This window comes from Sinocyclocheilus rhinocerous, unplaced genomic scaffold (genome assembly GCF_001515625.1).
Source record: "Sinocyclocheilus rhinocerous isolate Xijiao unplaced genomic scaffold, SAMN03320098_v1.1 scaffold497, whole genome shotgun sequence".
Taxonomy (NCBI): domain Eukaryota; kingdom Metazoa; phylum Chordata; class Actinopteri; order Cypriniformes; family Cyprinidae; genus Sinocyclocheilus; species Sinocyclocheilus rhinocerous.
The window spans coordinates 7,947-32,979 of NW_015633189.1; the positions used below are offsets into that span (position 1 = coordinate 7,947).

At 35.4% G+C, this 25,033-nt stretch overlaps 1 protein-coding gene across 1 annotated transcript; it reads right to left on the reverse strand.

The window, feature by feature from the left end:
• Positions 1–3,346: 3,346 nt before the first annotated feature.
• LOC107743757 (gamma-aminobutyric acid receptor subunit pi-like) lies at positions 3,347–24,252 on the reverse strand. The gene is made up of 11 exons (XM_016557155.1): positions 24,018–24,252; positions 18,679–18,756; positions 11,442–11,542; positions 11,108–11,175; positions 10,269–10,486; positions 9,817–9,899; positions 6,757–6,894; positions 6,319–6,471; positions 5,548–5,741; positions 4,293–4,474; positions 3,347–4,137 (listed from the first exon to the last, which is right to left on the reverse strand). The coding sequence occupies exons 2-11, from the start codon at positions 18,729–18,731 to the stop codon at positions 3,984–3,986; spliced, it is 1,344 nt and encodes a 447-aa protein (XP_016412641.1). The 5' UTR covers positions 18,732–18,756; positions 24,018–24,252; the 3' UTR covers positions 3,347–3,983.
• Positions 24,253–25,033: the final 781 nt, after the last annotated feature.

Consider the following 25,033-nt stretch of genomic DNA (forward strand, 5'->3'; position numbering starts at 1 on the left):
GCAAAAACGTTTATATATATATATATATATATATATATATATATATACAGTATATACATTATACTGCTAAGAATGTTATTATTATTACACAATTTGATTCATTTAATGTATTATATTATATTAATTTAAAATATTTTACATTTTTATGTATGTTTGATATTTAAGTTTTACATTTTTAAATGTAATTTATTTTAATAAAATAAATCATAATTAATATTATAGGTCGCCATGTTACTAGCCTAATACCAAACTGCAGCACATAACTGTAATGCTTGCAGCTGTCACGTGTATGACTGATAAAGGAGGGGATTTTGATGAAGTGTGCTCATTTTTTGCCTTGGCAGCCCCTGCTCTCGATATCCATTCCCCTTTTGTGTGATTCTAGATGAAGCAGGAGAAAGAGCCTAAGCATGGCTGACTGGACATCTCACTTAGATGTTAACAACCCCATGGCCCATATTCCCATTTCTTCATCTGTTAAACCATCTCTGACACGCTGTCTTCAGCATTAAGAGACAGATGATTATACAGGTTTGGGACCAAGATAATAGGTATCGGGTCGTGCTCAAGAAGATGAGAGAGACTGAGATTCTTCTTAATGGAGAAAATCAATTAGAACTGCTTGTGATGTCTATTTTGAGCTGAGCCCTTCATAGTGAAGTTGACATCACAGCGCCACCATGTGGTTGGGTTTCATCAGGCTTTGAATAATAACGATGTTGTCAAAGAAATGTTGGTAAATTAAGTGGCAATTGTTTTTAACAAGGAAGCTAAGAAATCACATTTCTGGATGGTGGAAAACAAATAATTATAAACTGACAAATGCACAAATATTCATCTTTCAGTAAAAAGATTTTATTATCCTAAACATTAACTTTACATGCATAGTGAAACATGAAGTATCTTACTACATCGAAAAAAAATTAAAAATAATAATAAATACATACAATTCTACAACAACAAAAAAAAAATGATTGAAACATTAATTTAATGCCTCTCCATTTGAGGCTCAGTTTTAAAATTGAAACATTATATTACACATTAACAGTGTTCATTTACATGCTGAAATCAAAATCTTGTCCAGTGAACACAGCATTTAAGAATATATTATAAACTACTATAAAGACTGCAAAGAAATGTGCATAAACTGTGTAATTAGAACAAACTGTTTGTTATTTTCATTTTTGGAAGAAAGTGCTTAATTTCAGATGTTAAAACACTAGCTTTTTGGCATCAACATCAGCACTGACAACATACTATCCTAAGGGCAGTCATATGCTGCAGTGACAGATGTATTGCCAAGTGTGTCTTTCTGTATTGAGTTGATTCTAGATTAAGATGAGGATAAAAATAAATGTAGGAAGAATTCAGAGAGCTGGACTCACCAGTAAGAGGCAGTAGGAATCTAAGATGCCACTGCCATTGAAGGATTTTGTGGCAGGACATTTCAAGTGTTTGCTAAATTTCACTATCATTATTTGTTTTTGTACAGTACAGAGAAACCTGGCAGTTACATTTGTCAAAATGTTAATAAATGTTTCCAGGAAGTAGTGTGTACTCGTAAATGTACAAAGTAACAACTAAAATGAAGTTTTCAATCAAAAATTTCAAACATGTTCTGTCGTGAAATAGATTACTTTAAAGCCAGTCTTATGGCTTGTACAACTATTTATTGTGTCCAAATCTATGGAAACAGATGCAGAACTCCTCATGCATGGAAAACATAGCAACATGACCTGTTGTCTCTCTAACTATTGTATGCAACTTTCATGCATTATTAAAATAACAGTATTAATAATAAATATTATTTGGTCAACATCATTTGCAATATTCAGTCAGTATATACAAAAACAAAATGCTTCTTGGCAAAGTAATATTGCCTTTGTAATTCAAAATCTCAGTGCAAAAGGAGAACATAAAAATATTTGTACAGCTTGAGCACAAAATATATTCACCTGTAAGAAGTATGACATTCACCGTAAAAGAAAAGATTTACCCACAGAGGTCAGGTGAATAACATGTTCTTGAAAAAGGTCATACAAACCAATTCTCTATGACATACTGATAACAAAACATGTTGAAAGTGGGGAAAATGTATACTGCAAACTATATGCAAATAAGAGCAATTGACATTAACAATGCATAAAAATCTGCCAAGAAGTCTTGTAAATGTCAGTGTTGAATATGCCATTAGCAAATTTACACATCACTGTTTCAGTTTTGCCATTTTCACAAAATAGTCAAACATACTGTAGTGCGATTCTTTAAGGGGCAGTTAACCCCAAAATGAAAATGTACTCACTCTCAGGCCATCCAAGATGTAGATTAGTTTGTTTCTTCTTCGGAACAGGCTTGGAGAAATTTAGCGTTACATCACTTGCTCTGCAGTGAATGGGTGCCGTCAGAATGAGAGTCCAAACAGCTGATAAAAGCTTTCTCCAGTGAAAAAGATGTCTTGTCTGAATCAGGGGAGAAATATGCACAGGTCAAGCACTGTTTACAAGCAAAAACAGTTGACTTTTTCACTTGAGGAGGCAATATTATTGGAATATGGATATATTTTGGCCAAAAGCGATGGTTTAAATTTAAATGCCTTAATGATGGATTTGTTTCTCACAAACATGCAGCTTTTCACTTCACAAGATGTTAACTGCTGGACTGGAGTTGTGTGGATTATTCTGATGTTTTATCAGCTGTTTGGACTCTCATTCTAAGGCCACCCATTCATTGCAGAGGATCCATTGGTGAGCAAGTGATGTCATGCTAAATTCCTGTTAAATCTGTTCCAGTGAAGAAACAAACTATTCTACATCTTGCATGGCCTGAGGATGAGAACATTTTCAGCATATTTTCATTTTTCGGTCAACTATTCCATTAATAACCCAACTTTAACTAGGTCAGAGAGCTCAGATCAGATAAAAGCATTTCATTAACAAAACATAAATAAATTAATAAATACAACAATATACAGCAGAATAAATAAATGATCATGCAAATAATACAGAATCATTCATAATCAGAGCTTCTATCCATAAGAGAATATTCCCATACAACTCACACAGATAAAACAAGAAATACGAATACTGAATTTGCAAAAACAAATAGTATATGCCCCAAAAACAATGTATAACTTGTGGATTCAGATTGCAATTATGAACATTAAATACACATTAAATCTTTGGTCCCATTATTATTACTATAGCTGTCAAACATGCTGATGCAAATCTGATGTTCAATTCATAAATTAAACCCTTCTATCCCTAAGAGAATATTCCCATACAACTCACACAGATAAAACAAGAAATACGAATACTGAATTTGTAAAAACAAATAGTATATGCCCCAAAAACAATGTATAACTTGTGGATTCAGATTGCAATTATGAACATTAAATACACATTAAATCTTTGGTCCCATTATTATTACTATAGCTGTCAAACATGCTGATGCAAATCTGATGTTCAATTCATAAATTAAACCATTATTATTATTTTTCCCCCAACTTTCAGTTTCACGAATTGCTTATGTTTTGTTACTTGTGTCAATAGTGAGTTTTAAATCATGCTCTTTTTTTGCTAAAAGACAAATAATCACACTTACATTCAGGTCCATTTTAAATTGTTGTACAGATATCATAAAATCATATTGCAATTTACAGCTAGACTGATTTTGTTGCGGATTTGAGTTAATCTAAAGCTCCATCTTAAAATGAAGGCCACATTTTCCTGACACAGAGATGTAGATGCATCTTCAAGGTTTAGACATGGTACAAATCTGCATACATCTGTGCAGTCCAAACTCACTCAGATCCTACGTACCTCAAGGAATGACACATACTTGGGTGACATGAACACCATCCGTCATACTTGAGTTGAACTGAAATGCATGCTGACATGTAAGAGTAAAAACCCTTAGGTAAACTGTGACACAAAAAGGGACACACATACATCACTATAGACCCCTCAACACAGACAACAGGAGCTTTAGAAGTACAAGTAGTATGTCCAGTAGAGGAGGTTGATCATGATGAAGGAGAGGGGGAAGGTCAGCCTTGAGTAGTTGTCGATGTAGTGCGGGTTTTTCACTTTGCAGCAGTTCAGACAGCGCACGATTTGGCGTGCCGTCGACATGCACTTGGTGCAGCGGGTCTGTGGCTGCGAGGAGTTGATGTCCTCCTTACTTTCACTGGGGGTGGGGTTGCTGGTGCTGCCCATCCGGGACAGCATCTCCTCCCGTTTACGGGCCCGCAGTTCAGACAGCGCACGATTTGGCATGCCGTCGACATGCACTTGGTGCAGCGGGTCTGTGGCTGTGAGGAGTTGATCTCCTCCTTACTCTCACTGGGGGTGGGGTTGCTGGCGCTGCCCATTCGGGACAGCATCTCCTCCCGTTTACGGGCCCGCAAAGTGTGGCTGCCAATGGAGGTGACGATGCCGTTCATCTCATCCTCGCGCTCCTGCATTTCCTGGCCATACTGATGCAACAATTAGACATAAATGTGTTTGATTTATTGTTATGACTATGGCAAGGCGAAGATAATCATATACATGGCCATTACTGAAAAAAATGGCTTTTTGATTTTACTTAATATTTTTAAAGATATAGTTCACCCCAAAATGAAAATTTGTTGAAAATTTACTCACTGTCAGGCCATCCAAGATATAGATGAATTTGGTTTTTTTGTTGTTTTTTTTCCTCTGAACAGAAATTTAGCATGAAATCACTTGCTCGCCAACGGATCCTCTGCAGTGAATGGGTGCCGTCAGAAAGAGCCCAAACAGCTGATAAAAACATTTAGGGACAGTAATCAATTAATTAAAAGTCCATCAATTAATGTCTTGTGAAGTGAAAAGCTGCCTGTTTGTAATAAATTATTCTATCATTATGACGTTTTATTTATTTAATTATTGCTTACGGCTAAAATGTAATATGAATGTATTACATAATATTAATAATATCCTAATATTGCATTCTCCAGTGACATCTGTTGTTAAGTCGTGTGGATTAGTCATGGATTACTGTGATGTTTTTATCAACTGTTTGGACTTCATTCATTGGACTTCATTATGACGGCACCCATTCACTGTAAATGATCCATTGGTGAGCAAGGGATGCTACATTTCTTTAAATCTGTTTCGATGAAGAAACAAACTCATCTACATCTTGGATGGCCATATTAAACATACATTTTTAGTTAGTCAATGTTTTTTAGATATATCAGCTTATATATTGATATACTGAGTAGATTCCAATATATTCAAGTCAGTGTTTTGAGTAAATGGAAAGGCCTGTTAATGTTGAATAGCAAAAGCAGGAAATTACGTGTCACTGCAGTGACATTTGCACATCATATACTTCTCATTGAGACTTGATACATTATAGTATAGTACATTTCAGTTAATGCAACAAAAATGGATTAAACTGAAGCAAACTTCAATTTTACATACATTGAAATGGAATGAACACAATAAACTTCTATAACAATTGTGTTGCTATAATTAAATTTAACAAGCAGCATAAATCATTCATTTTGATAAAGGTTCTCACCATATATGCATTGACAGCGTTTGGCTGGTGTAACGTGCAAAAATGAGCGACTGCGTATTCAATCAGAGCGCCAAAGATGAAGCTGAAGCAGATGCCCAGATACACGTCAATGGCTTTGATGAAGCAGTTGGCATTGGGTAGAGAGGTGCGGGCTCCCATCATCAGGGTGGTCATAGTTAAGACTGTGGTCACTCCTGTGAGTTAACGACAAATAGTATTGAGTTATTGTTGAGTTATTGAGTACTGGGTTATTGTGGTGATGAAGAGAATATGTCGTTAGGTCAGAAAAACGCTATTACTAGACAAGAGTGTTGCATAAATTATTTCTGTGAAAAAGCAAATCCAGATCCACTGCATTAGCTATGTTGTTAGAGTAATGGATTATGTGATCTGAAACTATTAATAAAAGAACAGTCATTACTCCAGTCTTCAGTGTCACATGATCCTTCAAAAATCATTTTAATATGTTGATTTGTTGCTCAAAACATTTCTTATTATTATCAATGTTTAAAACAGTTATGCTGCTTAATAGTTTTGTGAAAACTACTTCGTTTCAGGCTGTTTTTCAGAATTTTATGCAAAAAAAAAAATTACAAGTATAAATGTAATTTCTTTCAGTAAAAAATATTTATGACCCCAAACTTTTGAATGGTGGTGTAAAGGACCTCTGTTGTGATTTGTGTCATTTGTCAAGCTGCTGAATACCGAAGAGGTGTTGATATATTCTGATGATCTCATGTTAATGTGGTAATGATTACATTTTGTTCCTACCTATGCAGATGCGAGCAGGTACTGAAGATTGACTGATCCAGAATGAGACCCAGGACAGGACCACCAGAGCACTGGAAGGAACATACGTCTCCAGAATGAAATATAAGATGCTCCTCTTGAGTTTGAAGTGGAAGATCAACTTTGGGTAATTACCTGTTACATTATTAAAGAGAAAGTAAAAACATCAATACAGCACATACAGTCTCCAGTGTGTGTGTGTGTGTGTGTGTGTGTGTACCTGGTATTCCCTACATTATGAGGAACAAATGTCCCCACACAAGTATAGTAATACCAATAAATTTTGACCTTAAAGGGACATTTTTTTGGTCTTTTGGGCTTATCAATTATATAGAATTAAGTTTTTGTAAATCTAAACCTCTTTCTCTCTCTGTGTATGTGTGTGTGTGTGTGTGTGTGTGTGTGTGTCTGTGGACATACCAGTCTCATAAACGGCTTCAGATTCAGAGGTGTAGTGATCTTCAAGGGTGTACTGAGCCAGCTGTAAATGATCAAGACCACTAACTGACTGGTTTCCCCTTGTCCAGTAGAAAACCACATCTTTCACATTATATCCCCCTGTGGAAAACATAATATAAATTGAGGAGACAGTTATCACTACATAATAAGTAATTCCAATGCTGAGAGCTGCTATATTTCCACCAACTTACACTTATACAGCAGTAAGAAAGCATTCAATTACCAGTAATTTTATATGCAATGCTACTAGAGGACTATACTATAATATAGGCATTACCATAACATCAATAATTCTGAACATAGCAGTTCAATAATTTATAAGCTAACCTGAAATGTTAATTCACATGGGTTCTCTGAGGAAAGTTGCTAAATAAGGACTGCAACAGTTACATCCTTGTTAGCCATTTTCTTATCTCTCTCTTTTTTTTAATCAGCTAGACAATTACACTTGTAACAGTTACATTTGCAAAAAGCATATATGAGCCTGAAATGCAAAATAATAAGCCGAATTAAGTATAAATACATATTTTCAGATGCAGAACATAAAAAAATCACTGTATACAGTGTATTCACAATTTGTGAAAATAATCATATTAAAATGTTTTTTGTTAAATACAGTTTTGTCATCTCTTATTTATTTTGTAATGTGTTTTTGTAAAGTCATATAATATAATATATTTAATATAATTAATATAATATAATATAATATAATATAAAGTTACAGTATAATACTGTTTTGATCTGCTATTGTAATGTTAATTTGACTGTTTCATAATGTGATTTTTGGTGAATTGTATTAAAACTAGCTACGATTAGTTTGACACACAAACATCAATCAATTAATCAATCAATAATATAACTCTTAGTAGAGAAAAATACAGAAATATATTGTCCCAGTTTTTTAAAGTGAGACTTTTATATTTTAAACATTGAACTAGGAAATGTCCCCAGTTTCCATTTCAGAAATCTGGTCACCAGGGTTTTTTTTCCCTTATAAACTAAAATACCCTATTTAAAAAATACTCTTCTGGGTTTTAAAACCGCAAAATGAGCTGCTCTATTCTTGCAGCATGTTGTATTATGTTGTAATACATAATGTGCACCTCAAGATGGCACTGTGTCATGCAAAGTTTAGCGTGCAAAGGCGATCTCATAAAAAACTTGCTGCACAGATTAAATATTCCCCCCTATCTAGAGCATAAAACATTGTGAAATATGTTGCCCTGAGTAAATAACTCAAACTGTTTTTTATAGCTTGTGTCGCTAATTTAACTTTATTTATATGTCCTACTGAAAATACCAGCATGCACAACTAAGAATTAACGTGCTGGTCCAGGCTGCTTTATGCTTTTATGTTTTCGTGATGTCTACAGTAGCTGGCTCATTCATCTCTCGCTGCATATTGTGTGAGTAATCCATCTAATATTGCCAAAAAAGCACATACAGCAGTCTTTCTGTTAAAGTAGAAGCCAGGTAGAGATGCCAGCATCCAAAGCACACCATATGCTGGTGACCAGCCATACTTGTCTTTTCAGCAGGGTAATGTCCATTCAACTGGCCAAAATCATCAAGTGGATGTAACACCAGCTGACAAAGTAAACCTTGAAATATTTTGAATGACTGCTGCCCTTAACTATCTTACAGTGGCTTCAGAATCAATGCAACATATCAACATAATGCTCATGTGTATAAATAATATAAAACCTCTTTAATATTCATACATGCCTAGCCAAACACTCACACAGCAGTCTTAGGTGAGTGAGCATACGGAAGATCTTGAATGCAGATTCATTTTTTACAATTTAAGGGACATTTATGGTGTGTACACCTGGTGCATCTATCATTAGTGAAATGAATATTTCACATGTACTACACAAATTTAGAAAAAGGCTTGAAACATGCATGTATCTTAAAGGGTTTCACTAATTGGGTCTCATTCACGTTTATTTGTGAGTAAAACATGTAAAATGATAAAAGAAAAAAATCATTATATCACAATAATTACAGGAATAAATTATATTTTAAAATATATAAAAAATGAGAATTGTTATTTTAAATTGTAATAATATATTTTTTATATTTTCTAATAATACTATTCAAAGGTTTTTTTTTTCATTATCATTTTACACGTTTTATTCGCAAATAAATGTGAATGAGACCCAATTAGTGAATTATTGGTGTTTTTCAAGGTGACCTTATATTGCTTCTAGTCTCTTCCTGAATCTGCAGTACAGAATGCTATATTCCGTCCAAAGTGTGATTTAGCACACATATGCTGTGTGGCAGGCCAACGTGATCTCATGATAATTCGTATGTATTTTACGTAACATGTGGTGGCAGAGGGTCTTAACCCTTTAAGAAACATGCATGTTTCAAGCCTTTTTCTAAATTTGTGTAGTACATGTGAAATATTCATTTCACTAATGATAGATGCTCCAGGTGTACACACCATAAATATCCCTTAAGTTGTAAAATAATTAATCTGCATGCCGTATGCTCCCTAGCCTAAGACTGCTGTGTGAGTGTTTGGCTTGTCATGTATGAATATTAAAGAGGTTTTATATTATTTATACACATGAGCATTATGCTAATATGTTGCATTGATTCTGAAGCCACTGTAAGATATTTAAGGCAGCAGTCATTCAAAATATTTCAAGGTTTACTTTGTCAGCTGGTGTTACATCCGCTTGATGATTTTGATATATTTTTTATATTATAAACGAATAAAAAAATCTAAATCAAATTAACTTTATGAAAGATAGAATTTTAAGCATGTTATAAATTATAAATATATTTTGAACTCTGCAATGAGTCTTTCATATTTCAGAATAAAACTAAATATGCGTTACAAGATGGTGCATTTATCTGATATGGTTATGCATAAAAATGCAGTCATGTGTAGCCTAGGCCTATATAAATGTTACATTTTGTGACCACTTAAGCAATTACTAGTGAAAAACCGACAGGGTTGTAAATTCTTTACAATCTGTCTATAGAAATATCATATTATTTGAGACCTACAGCTTTCGAGTTGAAGGGTGCACGTCTGTCTGTCCATGGGATATTTGGTTAGATCCATACTGCAGGCCACCGTTGTGGTAATTCTAGAGAAACAGAGAGAAAAAAAAAGAGTGACGTACATGAGAGAATGTTGTTGCTTATATAACACTAGAAATCAGCTCACTGTCTGTGGATGCTACTTTCAAGCTTAATTTTTGGTGCCAGCTGCCCATCTGTACACAAGCTTTGAGTCCCTTACTGCCGCCTCTATTCTTACCCTGTTTTCTGCCATTGTGAACTCTTCCACTGGCCCATAACTATCCCTGCCTCTTTCTAGTTGTCCTCTCATGCCCTTATCCCTCCATCAATTCTCCAGTCAGTCCTTCAACAGTAAACCCTGTCCTCAACCATCTTCTTTCATAAGACCCCAGTAGCATCTGACTGTAGAACAGATCCGGTGAATGACACCTCACCTCAGGGCATACAGCACGGTTCCGTTGGGGAATATCCGGATCAGTCTGTTTTCGACAGTGATGTCATGCAGGAAGGATTTCTTGGAATCCACAATGAATGTATCAGGGACCCAAAGGAGCTCTGCAAGTCTCCCATCCAGACTCAAGCTCTTATTGCCATCAAAACACAAGCGTTCGTCTGTCCAGCGCTGACGAAGAAAGATGGTGGCTGTGTAATCCTGGGGAGGTTGAACAGAGATGCTCATTTCAGATATGTGCACCACAAGCTTAGATTTACATTATATATTCAGCTCTTATACAACTCTGTCCAAAGATCAAAGAGGCTCTTTGAAATACGGGCCAATGATGTGACACTTTTTTTTCTATTGAGATAAGAAAAAAATGCAATTTATACAGACAATGACTTGAACACATCTCTTGTCAATTTCTGAATTACTATTAATTTTGAAGTTTTTGTAGGGATTAAAGTCCAAAATTGGTGTATATTATATTATATTATATAACATATATGTATGGATTAAACATGTATTTAGAAAATCGATAAGATTCATTTTATACATGTGTATATACATTATATATGTATAAAATATATAGAAACAACATGAATAATTAAATGACATTTCTAATAACTTGGCACTTACATTATGAATGATATACATATATTTCTAAATAAAAATTTCTGCTTTTTATTACCTCAGATACAAATGAAGAATTTGACACTGACCCCATGCTTTCATTATTAGTTGTATGAAGAAAACATGTACAGAAAAATGTAGAATATTTTACGATAGCTTAGTAATTTAGAAATAATATTTAGATGCTTGTGGTTTGTAAGATACCATGTTGATTTCTGATATGGTGTCTATGCTGGCGATATCCAGACTCATTCCTACAGTAACAGGCCCATCTGAAGAAAAAAAAAAAAACACAACGGCACGCACTGCATTCACTACAGTGCGACAACACTGCTCACAGAGAAAGACAGCAGAAAAAGGTACTTAATTTACATGTGTTACAAGAGTGGACTGCATCAACTCAAGCCCGGAACGTTTCCACTGAGTTTACATTTGTTTTAATTGCAGTTGATGATGATGATAGGATTTTAAGAGAAGATAAAAATCCACTTATGCAACATAATAGTTTGTGTAAATGTAAAAGCTTTGATCGTCATACTGCCAAATAATGGCCTAAGGTACTTGTTGTATCCCTTCATCAGTTTCTGAATGGTGGGAGGCAAGATCTCCTCTGTGCTGCTGACAGAGCCATCCATGCTCCTGTAAAAACAGCAGAACACAAAAAACACACAAATACACACACATTAAGCACTGCGCTATTCCACAAGTCAGTGCAGAAAAGCAATGTTACTTCCACCGAGCCAGGGCATGTTTTGGACTTAATTGCCGATAACTTATGGCCTAGATTTGAAACACTGTGTATTTTTAGATTTCATCTTTTCTCTCATTAAAGCACTGCTGCTGACTGTGGCGTGTGCGATTTGAACATCCTCAGTGATGGTAGAAGCGACTGTGTTCTTTCCCGCAGAGCAAAGTCTCTGTTTCTACAGTGTAGAAGGCCCATGAGTTTCAGATATTATTCAGCTTCAGGGTAACAACCCTACAAAGCACAGCAGCACATGTGGGAAATACTTCAAGAGACGTCTTAGGGTGGAAAAAACCTGCTTGGTTGACACTACACAATACCCTCACGAATATTCTAGAATAAACAGAAACAAGTATTGTGGGCCAAGCACAGCAGGAGGACAGAGGTACACATGGATTTGTACTGCTTCTCAATGCAGCAGATCTCTTCCGTCCCTTCAGTAGCTCTCTCAGACATCGCCATACCCAGAATATTCTTCTTCTATAATTGCATACAGTCTGAGACCACATTGCAAATCCAAAAAGGACATAAACAGAAGCTTTAAGGAGTTACAATGAAACAATTAAAACAAAGAATAAAGCATAAAACATTCTGATGTAAAATTATTAGGAAATATTTAAAATTCTGCATTATTTTTAGGTCTCTAATCAAAGTAGATTTGCAATATTGATCAAGTGACTGATTTATCCAATGTTTTTGCTTTCATTTAATCTCAAGATGCTCTTTGGATCTTTCTCAAATTATACTGGAACACATCGTCATCAGATTTGACACAAAAGTTCATGCAACTCAAGTGCTGCGGTCATTAAAATATAAAATGGACAAATCAAATGTTAAGACAGTATGAAATTCATGTTAATTTTGCTCACAATATATACTGTTCAAGAGTGTGTGGTCAGTATGTTTTATTTTTTTTTAAATGAATACTTTTTTCAGTAGAAATGGATTAAATTGATAAAAAAGTGACAGTAAAGATGTTTATAATGGTACAAAAGATTTCTATTTCAAATAAATTATGTTTTTTTAATTTTTTTAAAAGGTATCCATGTTTCCACAAAAATATTAAGCAGCACAGCTGTTTTTAACATTGATATGAAATTCATGTTAATTTTGCTCACAATATATACTGTTCAAGAGTGTGTGGTCAGTATGTTTTTTTTTTTTTTAAATGAATACTTTTTTCAGTAGAAATGGATTAAATTGATAAAAAGTGACAGTAAAGATGTTTATAATGGTACAAAAGATTTCTATTTCAAATAAATTATGTTTTTTTAATTTTTTAAAAAGGTATCCATGTTTCCACAAAAATATTAAGCAGCACAGCTGTTTTTAACATTGATAAGAATAAGAAAAAAGTTAGAAATAAGATAATAATAAAAAATAATAAGTTTCAGCTTATTAGAATGAAGGATCATGTGACATTGAAGACTGGAGTAATTGCTGCTGAAAATCAAATTTATCAAAATAATGCAGCCATAGTGAGCATAAGAGTAATATATTTTTCTTTCAAAAACATTATTATTGACTTAAATCTATAATTATAATAACATTTTCTAATTCCAAAATCAGGTTTGCCTCAAATAGAAACACTCATCTGAAACTTTCATATTCACCTGTATCCAGGTATGAGACATTTTTTTCTGACATTTTTATCCATATGATGTACAGAATTATGCATGCTAAAATGCACACACATATTTGTATCAAGAAAAAAGACAGAGAACGACTGGGAAAGATCAAAAGAAAGGAAATGAGACAGATGGTGAGAGAGTGTGAGAGAGACACAGAGAGTTTGGAAGACAGACGGAGAGCTCTAGGTCATTGACATGATCGCTCTATTATTACTCTCATTAAACTGTTACTAAAATCTAAAAAAATAATTCAATAAAACAAGAAGTGAACCATGCAGGTCACTGCCTCTACATTACCCCCTATAAACAAAGGCTGTTGGAAAACATTTTTCTCCTCAGACACATCTGATCATGTTCTGCATCACTGCAAACTTGGTACTTTCTACATGATGTATAGCTGGAAAGCACAGCTAGTGTTTCAGAATGTCTGTTTTTCAGGATGCTTTTCTAGATGAAGTCTGACTCCACATGCCTCCCATGATAAAGCTGAAGGGTGCAATTTTTTGATGTTACAATATGTTCTACTATCTCAGCTTAATAAGCATAGACAGCTAAAAGCAAGCCATTTGTAGGTTGTTTTCGTAACACTTTCTCTGAGGTGTAGCCATTGCTCTGTTTGTTTGAGCATCCCAACACAGCAACATTGGCTCAACCAATAATGTGACTTTGGGGGCAGGATCTGACAGTCTGACCAATGGCAAACAGACATAATTTTTGAAATTCTTTTTGGTGACACCAGTAGCACAGAAATTACACACTTCAGCTTTAATCATCCATGATAGTCAGGAAAACAGGACAGGGTCTTTACCTTTGGAGGCTCAATAATCCTGTAACTAAAGAACAATTTAGTATTCTGTCATGCAAGGAAAACAAGTAATGTGGGTTAAATAAGAAATAGCCATATCATCAAATCAATGCCATTTGTGTTGTTTTATCTTATCACACAAGCTGTGTATTTTAAATGTTAAAAAAACACATCTTCTGAATGAAAATAAACAAAGTGATTATATGCCAGGCTTGTCTATTTAGTAAGATTAGACATTTTAGCGTTAAAAGGCAACCCTTTGTTTGCTGCCCCCTTCAGGCTGAAGTCCAGTCATGTGTGAGGGAATGCTGGGTTACTGGTCTGTGAAAGCTGGGTAGACCGTTTTTCTCTGCTGAATGTGGCAGTTGATAAGCATCCATCATACTCTTATAGGCATCTAACATTATATTGATACATTTGATACAACATGCTTTGACTCTTTATGTGAAATATGTAATGGAGATGTGTCTGCAAACGATTTTACTTCGATGTCCAAACAAATCGCTCTTTTGAATAATATCTTTTAATGAACAGATTGAACCATTTTACTGGATTTAATGAACAGGTTGAATGTAGTTCACTGAATCGGACTGAATGCAGTTCACAAGTTAATTGAGTCAGTCACTACTCTCTCTCACAATGATCTGTGATAACAGTTCACAGACTCAGAGAAACAAGAGCCATTTCTTTCTGAAGTATTACTACAAACGATACAAGTAAAACTAGTGGAAATATGTTTTACGAGTTGGTTTTAATAACTAGCATTAGGATTTATTAAGACTGGGATTTTTTTTTAGCCAACTGATATATAAACAAGTTTTAGTATTGTTTAATATAAATGCATTAAACTAAATCTAAAACAAATGGCATCTACATTTATTTTAATTTCTGCAAAATATGAAGGAGACACATGAAATTACAATAAACACAATTAATAAATCTTAATAAAAAAAAACACACACACATAATAATTGGCAGCAAGTGTCTATACAAGTATGGCTTTGCAGGAAATAAGCCATGACGGGGTGTTCAGGAACCAGGACCAGGACGGAATTTGTATTTTGAACTGATTCTTTAGAACTAAATGTTTAAATTACATCTAGATATAAATAAAACCTTTAAAAAATCCTCTATACGTTTTCTTTCTTAGTTCTGAACCAACATTGAGACTAAATCCAGCCTGTGTCTCTGGTGTTTAGGCTGACTGACGTGTTGTGTATGGAGGTAGAGCACTCCTAGCAGGACTGTCTCCCCAGCAGTTTCTGCTTTGGTCCACAGAGACAGTTTCTCAAGCTTGTATCAACTCCATCTGCCCGTCTACACACATCAGTGGTCATATGAGATATGAGCCCCAACATCGCAAACTCTCTCTTTGAGAGTATCTGGGAGACCTTGCCCAGCACTGAAATATTAAACAACCCCAGAAAGATTGTGCAGAAAATAATTTAAGTTTGTATGTTTTTAAACTGATAGAAAACAGACTGAAACAGCAATAAAACAAATAAACAAATGAATGAATAAATAAAAAATAAATAAGCACGCTTGCCGGGCAATTTGTTTTCTGAAACTAGTGAGTTCAGAGTGATGATGTCCGAATTACTTTCACCACTCTGATCTCCTCATGTGGCTTGGATCTAGTCTGGTTTACCCAGAAGCATATGTCAAAGAAATGCTTAGTGTATGCTTAGTGTACTGCGAGTTCATGCATTAAATATGGCTTTTAAAATAGATCATTCAGCTGTGTCTCTCATCTACAAAACAGATCTCTGCCAACTGACCTATACAATAAAACTTTAATCATGGGGAGTTTTCGTTGAAATAACTTTTAGAAGGGTCATATTATAAATGGTTTTCTCTGAGGTCCAATTTGAATGTTAATAAGTGCCCATTTCAACCTCTCCCTGAATCTTGAAATTAAACAGGCATTTGAAATGACAAACACCCCTTTTCTTCGCCAAATCCTAAACTCTCCAACATTATTGCCATATCCGCTTATTATAAGCGACTTTTTTTCATCAGTAACAAATTTGGGCAGTGGCAGATTGCATTTTATAGGCTTATTTCCAAAATACACATGGGTATTTGAGAGAGGAAAGAAAGAGAGGCTCATTGAAAAGTCATTGACTGTTTCACTGTCAGTGACTGGGTTGATATATGCGAAACATTTTAATTATTTTTGTAAATATTAAATGCAGTTTTTTATGCACGTTATCCCAGCTAACAAGAAACATTCTCAGCTAAAGGCTGGGGCTTTTGGCAAGGTTCTCTCAAAGTATGAGCAAACGTCCTTCCAGTAATGTTAACGGTTGTTCACAGTTATCTGGTTTTTACTGCTGTTCTTAAATGTTAGCACAAAAATGTTAGTTATACATTGTCTATGGAACGTTTTATTTCTGAAAACTTTTAGCTGGACGTTCACCTAATGTTATTTACTTGTTTCAGAATGTTAAGAGAGCATTCAAAATTAACATTCCCATAATGACATAGATTATCCCATGTCCCAAATTACATAGATATCACACATAATCACAGCAAAAAATTGTGAATCGGACTGAATGCAGTTCACAAGTTAATTGAGTCAGTCACTACTCTCTCTCACAATGATCTGTGATAACAGTTCACAGACTCAGAGAAACAAGAGCCATTTCTGCAAAAAATGGTCCTGACCAGGTCCTACATCTTCCCATCAAATTTCAAAGGGCAGGCCAGAATAACAGCATCGATGATGAGATACATATCTCATTAAATGGAATCTGCCTGAACTCTCATTGAACATGGCTGAGTGGTGCCTGTTCCAGTAAATCAACTTGCCTTGTCTCTACACTGTCACCTAATCGTGTTATCAGCTAAAGGCTGGGGCTTTTGGCAAGGTTCTCTCAAAGTATGAGCAAACGTCCTTCCAGTAATGTTAACGGTTGTTCACAGTTATCTGGTTTTTACTGCTGTTCTTAAATGTTAGCACAAAAATGTTAGTTATACATTGTCTATGGAACGTTTTATTTCTGAAAACTTTTAGCTGGACGTTCACCTAATGTTATTTACTTGTTTCAGAATGTTAAGAGAGCATTCAAAATTAACATTCCCATAATGACATAGATTATCCCATGTCCCAAATTACATAGATATCACACATAATCACAGCAAAAAATTGTGGTTGTTAGGTGTTGCAAATAACTAATTTGCATGACATCAGTGGGTCAAATTTCTAATCACCTAACAGGCTTCATCAGCATATAAACATGAATGTCGATGTGTTGATGCATTCAATCCAAGTTGCATAAATATAGAATGAGTTGTTTTTGCAGCTAGGTTTCAAAAAATGCTCTTTTTGGCTGGAAAGTGAGTTTTGAGTTCTGAAAGTTACAGTATGATTTCATAGTACCACAAGCTCTTTTATCTCAAAAGATCAAGGAACATTTTTTATGACATGGCCCCTTTAAAATCCACCTAAACAATATTGGGTCTATATAGACCTGAAACCAGCCGTTTCAGATTTCAAACAACAAAAACATTAGTCCCTCTGCAAGATTAGGCCTTCAATAGCGCATCCTTATCTTCATAAGCTAAGCTCTAAGAACCCAAAGAGGAGGGATGGCTCTTGAAGAGGAGGTATGGCTCTTGTTGTTGTGGTTTGTTATGTGATGGAAGCTGAATTCCTGGCCAAACTATATGTGCACCCACTAAAGTCTCCCTGTTTGCCAGGAAGAGAGACTGGAGATTGGAGGGGAAAGGAGGACAGGAAGGGGGTGGGGGAAAGCAGATGGTGAGGTGAATTGATGTTGGCACACTTCCTCAACACCCCCCTTTGATCTTTTGCGTCGTCCTGACCAGGTCCTACATCTTCCCATCAAATTTCAAAGGGCAGGCCAGAATACCAGCATCGATGATGAGATACATATCTCATTAAATGGAATCTGCCTGAACTCTCATTGAACATGGCTGAGTGGTGGCCGTTCCAGTAAATCAACTTGCCTTGTCTCTACACTGTCACCTAATCGTGTTAGCATTGCAGCTACTGTACCGCTGCATGGAAAGATAAGCTCAAACAGGCAAAACAGTGAGGATACACGATACAAGCGCTGTTATTTCCATCTGTAACCCATACATTGACTCAGACGGTCTCATTCAGGCTCACCCAAAAGTCTACAAAGATTAGCTATAATTCCATCCTTCCTATAGCTACACCTTTCACCAAGCCCACATAGCCTAATCTGGTGTGAATGGATACTTAAGGCATATAGTCTTTTATTTGCTGCCAAAAGAGTAAAACCAAAATTATACCCGGCTTGTCATCTCGGCAAAGACGTCACTCCGAAAGCTTATCACCCAGGAGAACTTGTTGACAAAAATGGGTTTTCCGCCTCGGCTTTCCTATGTGCGTTGAGAAATGCTGTGTTTATCAACTTTACAAAGTCACTACTGAAGTGAATTCACATCCTACACTCTACAAGTTTTTGAGACAAAGAACTTAAGGGGGAATGACACAAAAGCAATAAACAGTGTAGGATGCAGTCATATTCAGCTAGCCATATGGCAGTAATGAGTGTAGGAATAGCAAAAGTGAGTTATTAATAAGCCACCAGGAGTTTCTTACCTGCTGATGAAAAGGACGAGGAGCAAAGAGCCCACAGAGCTACACAAATGCATGGCTGCTTGAGCGTTATGCGTCTGACTGAGAAATGAGAGACAAAGAATGGAGAGATTATGTAGAGATTCAACAGATTTGTACACAGAGATTAAGCATTACTGATAAATTTCACAGTTCAACATTTTAACTTGATGAGCTTGGCAAAATTAGGGCAGGTTTTCTACATCCACCTTAAGTGTGTCTAGATACTGTTTAGTGACAAAAATATACTACTTACTCAAGTTTTGGCTTGCGTAATAAGGCGATAAACGCGATCAACTTTGAGCTAACCAATGAATATATGGAAAAACAATGTGAAATTGCTAATTTAAATCATTTAAAATACTTATTATTTGTGAAACATTTGTCTTCTGAAATCATTAACTTCAGACCTGTACATATAAATTTAACCATTGAATATATGCACTCTGATGCATAATCCCAGAGCATGGAGTGAAATAATCCCTTAAAAATGTTTTAACATTGGAATACAGTTCACTCTCACAACAGATATTCTGATGGTGACATAAAGCTCAACAGAAACTGTGCATTTTTTCCAAGGAATTATGTAAAACCACTTTAGCTATGTGGTTGCCAACTACACAAAGATGACAAGATACAACAGTATAAGTAGTATTTAGGTTTTAAAATTATTCTCAATCCCCTCATTCTTGAATACTATTTATTTGGCTCTGAGCTTTTCAGCTTTTCTTGTAAATAACATAGCTTTTATCTGGCCCTATATTTCAGAGCTACTTTTTATCTTCTTGATGTCTATTTTGAGCCTTGATGGCAAAAAATAGTCTGTGATTTTTTGCTCAGTCTTCCAGCACCATTGCAATCTGTGTGCAGCTGTGACGATAAGTTTGAGACAACAGACGTCTGCCCTGAAGCCTGTGTTCATAAATACACAATGTGCAGGAAGAAGCAAAAATGCTTAAATTCTGGTTTGCATGGATAGTGCTATTCAAAGCAGTCATGGTATCTCTTGATATCATGGTATTATGTAGACATGGCCAAACAAACACAAAACTGTCATATTGTTAACATGAAAAATCTAATACAATATTTTTTTACACAGACCATTACAAAAACACACTAAGATGATATGAATGCTCTTCCATTCTGCCTGTCAGTGCTATTAAATCCAGGTTGCTCCACATACAGCAAAGATCTCTAAGATCAGAACATTTAATTTAATTATTTATTATTTTTAACACTCCTGTCTCTTTTCTACTCATCAGCTCTTCATGATGGATTGTGATGGAGGTGGGTAGCAGAATAAGAACCCCTGTTCCTGACAATGGTAAAGCATGTTACCATAAGATCATATTTCTGGCTGTCAAACTGAGGTAAAAATTACAGAAAACGTCTTAAAGGGATAGTTTACCTCCAAATAATGTCATTCCAAAACTGAATGACTTACTTTCTTCTGTGGAACACAAAATAGGTTTTTTGAAAACCATTTAGAATTTTTTTAATAGAAGTCGATGGGGTCTAAACAGATGAAACACTCTTGATGATGATAAGATGGTGATGATACATCTATATCATCATCATCGTATCATCATCAAGAGTGTTTCATCTGTGTAGACCCCATCAACTTCTATAAAAAAAAAACAATTCTAAACGGTTTTCAGAAAAACCTATTTTGTGTTCCACAGAAGAAAGAAAGTCATTCAGTTTTGGAATTACATTATTTGGAGGTAAACTCCAAACCTCTTTTTAAAAAAACTCTTAAAATATCTTCTTTTATATTCCACAGAAGAAAGAAATTCAGGTTTGGAACATCATTAGGATGAATAAATGATGACAGAATTATTTTTAGGGGAAATATCCCTTTAATGTTTGAAAGCGCAAGTTGACACATAATTACTTGGAGAAAATCTTGATGTCTCCTGACTTATCTGTACCTGAACACATGAAAAGTGCAGTCTTCCCACACACATATTCTCTGCTCTCTGTTGCGAAAGCTGTTCTCTTCACTCTTGTTCCTACCCTAGTGGTTTGTGAGTCAGTAGCTGCTCGAAGGATCCTGATCTTAAGACTGAGGTGTCACTCATTTAGAGTGACAGATGACATCTCCCATGAGGTCCGGACCTTGATAGGAAGGACCCCACGGGAAGGGTACACTGGACTTGTTTAGCAACCTTCCCAGGAAACCCAAAAGCCCTGAAGCTAGGAATGTTGTGGTGGTGGGTATTGTGTCTCCAGTGCAAGTGTTCTGCTCTCTTGACTTTCTCATCCAATATACCCTACCATTCAATCGTTTAGGATCAGTACGTTTTTTTAAATGTTTTGAGTCTCTTAAAAAAGGTTTCTTGCAACTCAGAATTCTGGGGGGAAATGCATAATTTTAAGATATAAACTCTGAAACTTTCCAAGTTTACATCTCGCAATCTTGCCTTTTTTCTCCGAATTCTGAGTTTATATCTCGCAATTCTGTTTTTTTTTTTCAATTCAGACTTTTTCTTGCAATTATGAATTTATATTTCACAATATAGATTTTTTGCTAAGAATTCTGAGTTAACAGTATATCTTATCATTCTGACTTTATATCTTAACAGTCTTAATTATGAGATAAAACGTCACTATTACCTTTTTTATTTTTAATGCCATTGCTGAATCAAGCTTCCATACACTTCGCAATGCTGGGGAAAAAACGCAACTGCTTTCTATTTGTAATTATTTTAAAATGAAATTTATTCCTGTGATGCCAAAGCTGAATTGTCAACAATCATTTCTCCAGTCTTCAATGTCACATAATCCTTCATAAATCATTCTATGCGGATTTCGTGCACAAGAATCATTGCTTGTTATTATCAATTCTGAAAACAGTATTTTGTATTTAATATTTTACTGAAAGCTGCTTTTCTTTTAAACTGTGCCTCAGTTATTTCTAGGATTCTTTAAAGAACAGAAAGTTCAAAAGAACAGCATTTGTTTAAAATATAAATCTTCTATAACATTAAAATATCCTTACTGTCACTTTTGACCATTTTAATTGCCTTATTTTTGCTGAATAAACGTATTTTTTCTGTCTATCGTATCTTAATATCCCCTTTTCACTTTTGAACGGTAGTATAATTAGGAGACCTGATGGCTGGTCTGACAGTGCTAAACTACATCCATCTACAAAGCAAAGAGCCTCAGCTATTTTCTTTACTGCACACCTTCTTGCTATATTGACTTCAAACACTAGATATCTCAGGCGAGAATATAGGTCAGTGAATGATTGATTTCTGTATCTCACAACGGCAAGGTCCAATTACTGTTCTTTGACTAACTTAAAAATATCTCCACGAGAACCTTCTGAATTAATCATGAAGCAAAACAGTAGAATAACGCGAACCATTTTACTTTTTAAAGCCTTTCTTGGCATTATAATTTACTGAAAAAATCTGTTTATTTTTTTTGCTGTTTATTTGTGTGTATGATGTAACATGGAAAACATCTCATCTCATCAGATTATTGTAAATAATAAAATATGGATGTGGAAGAGAGAGAGTTTATGTAGCCTACAGCGTAAATATTATCATTCTGCATTTGACAGAGATTATCTGGACATCTCATGGCACCCAAGATTAACAGCTTTCGACACAACTGATCATTTACCAGCTAACAGAGAACATGAGACATGCTGATTTGAAAACCAATGGACAGCTTAGCCTTAAACCCTCAGCTAATCACAAGATGGAAATCTGATGGAAAGATGGAAAAATAAGTTTCTCATAGTTTTTCAAGCCACAGTCTATAGTAAAAGATAGCAACAAACAGTGATTGCTATCAATAAATCTTCATGTCACTTGAGAAGGTCAATATAATCTCAAGTGAAGGGCCTTAAAGGCACAATATGTAAGATTTGTTTATTAAAATATCCAAAAACCACTAGAACAGTTTTATATATTTTGCTGACTTGTGTACTTACATTATCCCAAATGTTTCGAAGAATGTTTAAATCCAGAGAAATAAGAAATTGTAACTAGTGACACGGACCATTTCCATAGTGTCATTGTGTCGCCTGCCAATGATGTCATACATCCTCGATTTCCGGTTTTGTTTTGTAGAAAACATGGAAACACCAAAGAAGCTTTAATATGCTATGCATTTTATTAGACAGGTGACCGCACAGAGTAGCATTATAACAGAACGTTCAAATGTATCTAGTATGATAAAACAGCGCTGCTTACTTCCGCTGCTTTCCGGAAGGAGCGGAAGCGGTCGACTGTGGCATAATAAAAGCTCCGCTGCTTTCGAGCCGTGTGTCACGCTCGTTCAGCGGCCTCGTTTCGCTTCGACGGCTTTCCGCCTCACTCTGCTTCATACTACGACGTTAATAAATCTTTAATACATTAGCTCATCCATGAACATGATTTCTGCCCGAGTCCCATCGGATTGCATCGGCTGTGGGGATGAAGACGACAACTCCCATGATTCCACACTCAGTCACGGCGTCATCTAACTACACCTTTGTTTCTTTGTTTGTTTTGAATACGCGCCCTCCAGTGACAAAAAATTACATAGTGTGCCTTTAATGTAACTCTATGCCAACTCATTCAGACACAGTATTCGTTCCAGTGCACATCACTTTTGGATGTCGATAACTCATATGTGCATAGCAGGGTAATTTTTTTAATTTTTTATTTTTTTTACTACAAAGCAATCTTCTAATGAAATTAAGCAATGAGGCCTGTGACACAGGGCAGAAAATATGGAATTAAGTGTCTTAAGCAAGCATTAATATTAATAATAGTTTGACAGTTCAAAATGAAGCTGATATGATTATCATGATGATTATTCACTGTAATGGTGAGTCTAAGTGCAAGCAAAACAGACATATGTGATTTCACTTATAATGCTCCCATAATGGACATTTAATGCAATCTTAAGTAATTTTCACACACACACACACACACACACATTCACACATGTGTGTGTATGTGTGTGTTATATACACTGAACAAAATTATAAACACAACACTTTTGTTTTTGCCCCCATTTTTCATGAAACACACACACACACATCACACACAAACTAATTTTTACATAGCTATCATTCATAGCTATAAAGCATTATTATGGATTGATATTTTATCATTTATGACAGGTTTTAAACTGTTTAGCGTCGTCTAATTAAACAGTTTTCAAAATCAAGTGATTTTTAAACAACAAACACTGTTTCGTAAACGATATGTTAAATATAACCCTGCAATCCATCGTACAGTCCCGACATTGCATGTTTTCATACATCAAAATATTTCATTCAAATTCATAAACGTATGACATATGACTCACTGCGTACTTACATTTAAAGCCGCGCAATCGCTTGCATTTCTCAAACGCTTAGAATATCGAATCACTCATCTACATATGTTGTATCTGTTGTAAATCCGAGCCATTTAGTTCTGTGAAAAGAAAGACGTGACTTTCAGCGGTTTTTCCAGGCGCTGGAATCCGTCAGTGATGCGCAACTACTCCACAGCAGTCTGTCTAAACTACTGGTTGCATCCCAGACACATTCTGCGCTGTGCTCATAAGAGAAGAACCTATCAGTGATGATTCAATGGTGATTGGAAGGAACAGGCTTGGAAAGTGGCACATCTCACATGTTTTGAAAATATAGCCTACATTGAATCACAGTGGCATGCAATCATCACATAGGCACATCATACTACTAATCTCCATAGGCTATTTATGCCACATGTAAGCAAACCCAATCTCTTTTTTTATATGACATGTCACTTTGACCAAGAGGTTATTTCCTTTGAGGCATGAAATTGTATTTTCACATGCTCGCCCACTTACTTCTGGCAAATAAGAAATGTTTGACATTGCATCATGCATAGATTATACCAGAGCACTCTAGGGAATAATGTGGTATCAAGTACAGAAATGCATTCGCTTCTTCAAGCAGGTTGTTAGAGGCTGGATTCTGCAATTTCGGGGGAAGTTCCAGTTCCAGCACCCACGGAACTGGCAGGTCTTCATAATAAACCCGCTTACTGCTTCTCTCCAACATTTAACTGCCAACAGGCACATAGATCTAATTGTAAGAGATTCATTTTGAAACTGATGGATGTTTTCTTGGCATATTTCAGAGCTGAAAATGTGTGTAGATCATTGTATGTTTGGCTGTAGGCTATTGAAGTTTTGAGAAGGTAAGTTAACTAAAAAAAAAAAAATCCCAGAACTTATTTGTGGTTGAAAACAGCATGTATTCTCTGATTTATCTTCATCAAGCACCTGCAAGTCCATTGGTGCCAAAGCTAATTGACTGCATATCCATGCACATCAGCATGTTGCCTGTCAGATCAAACATTAC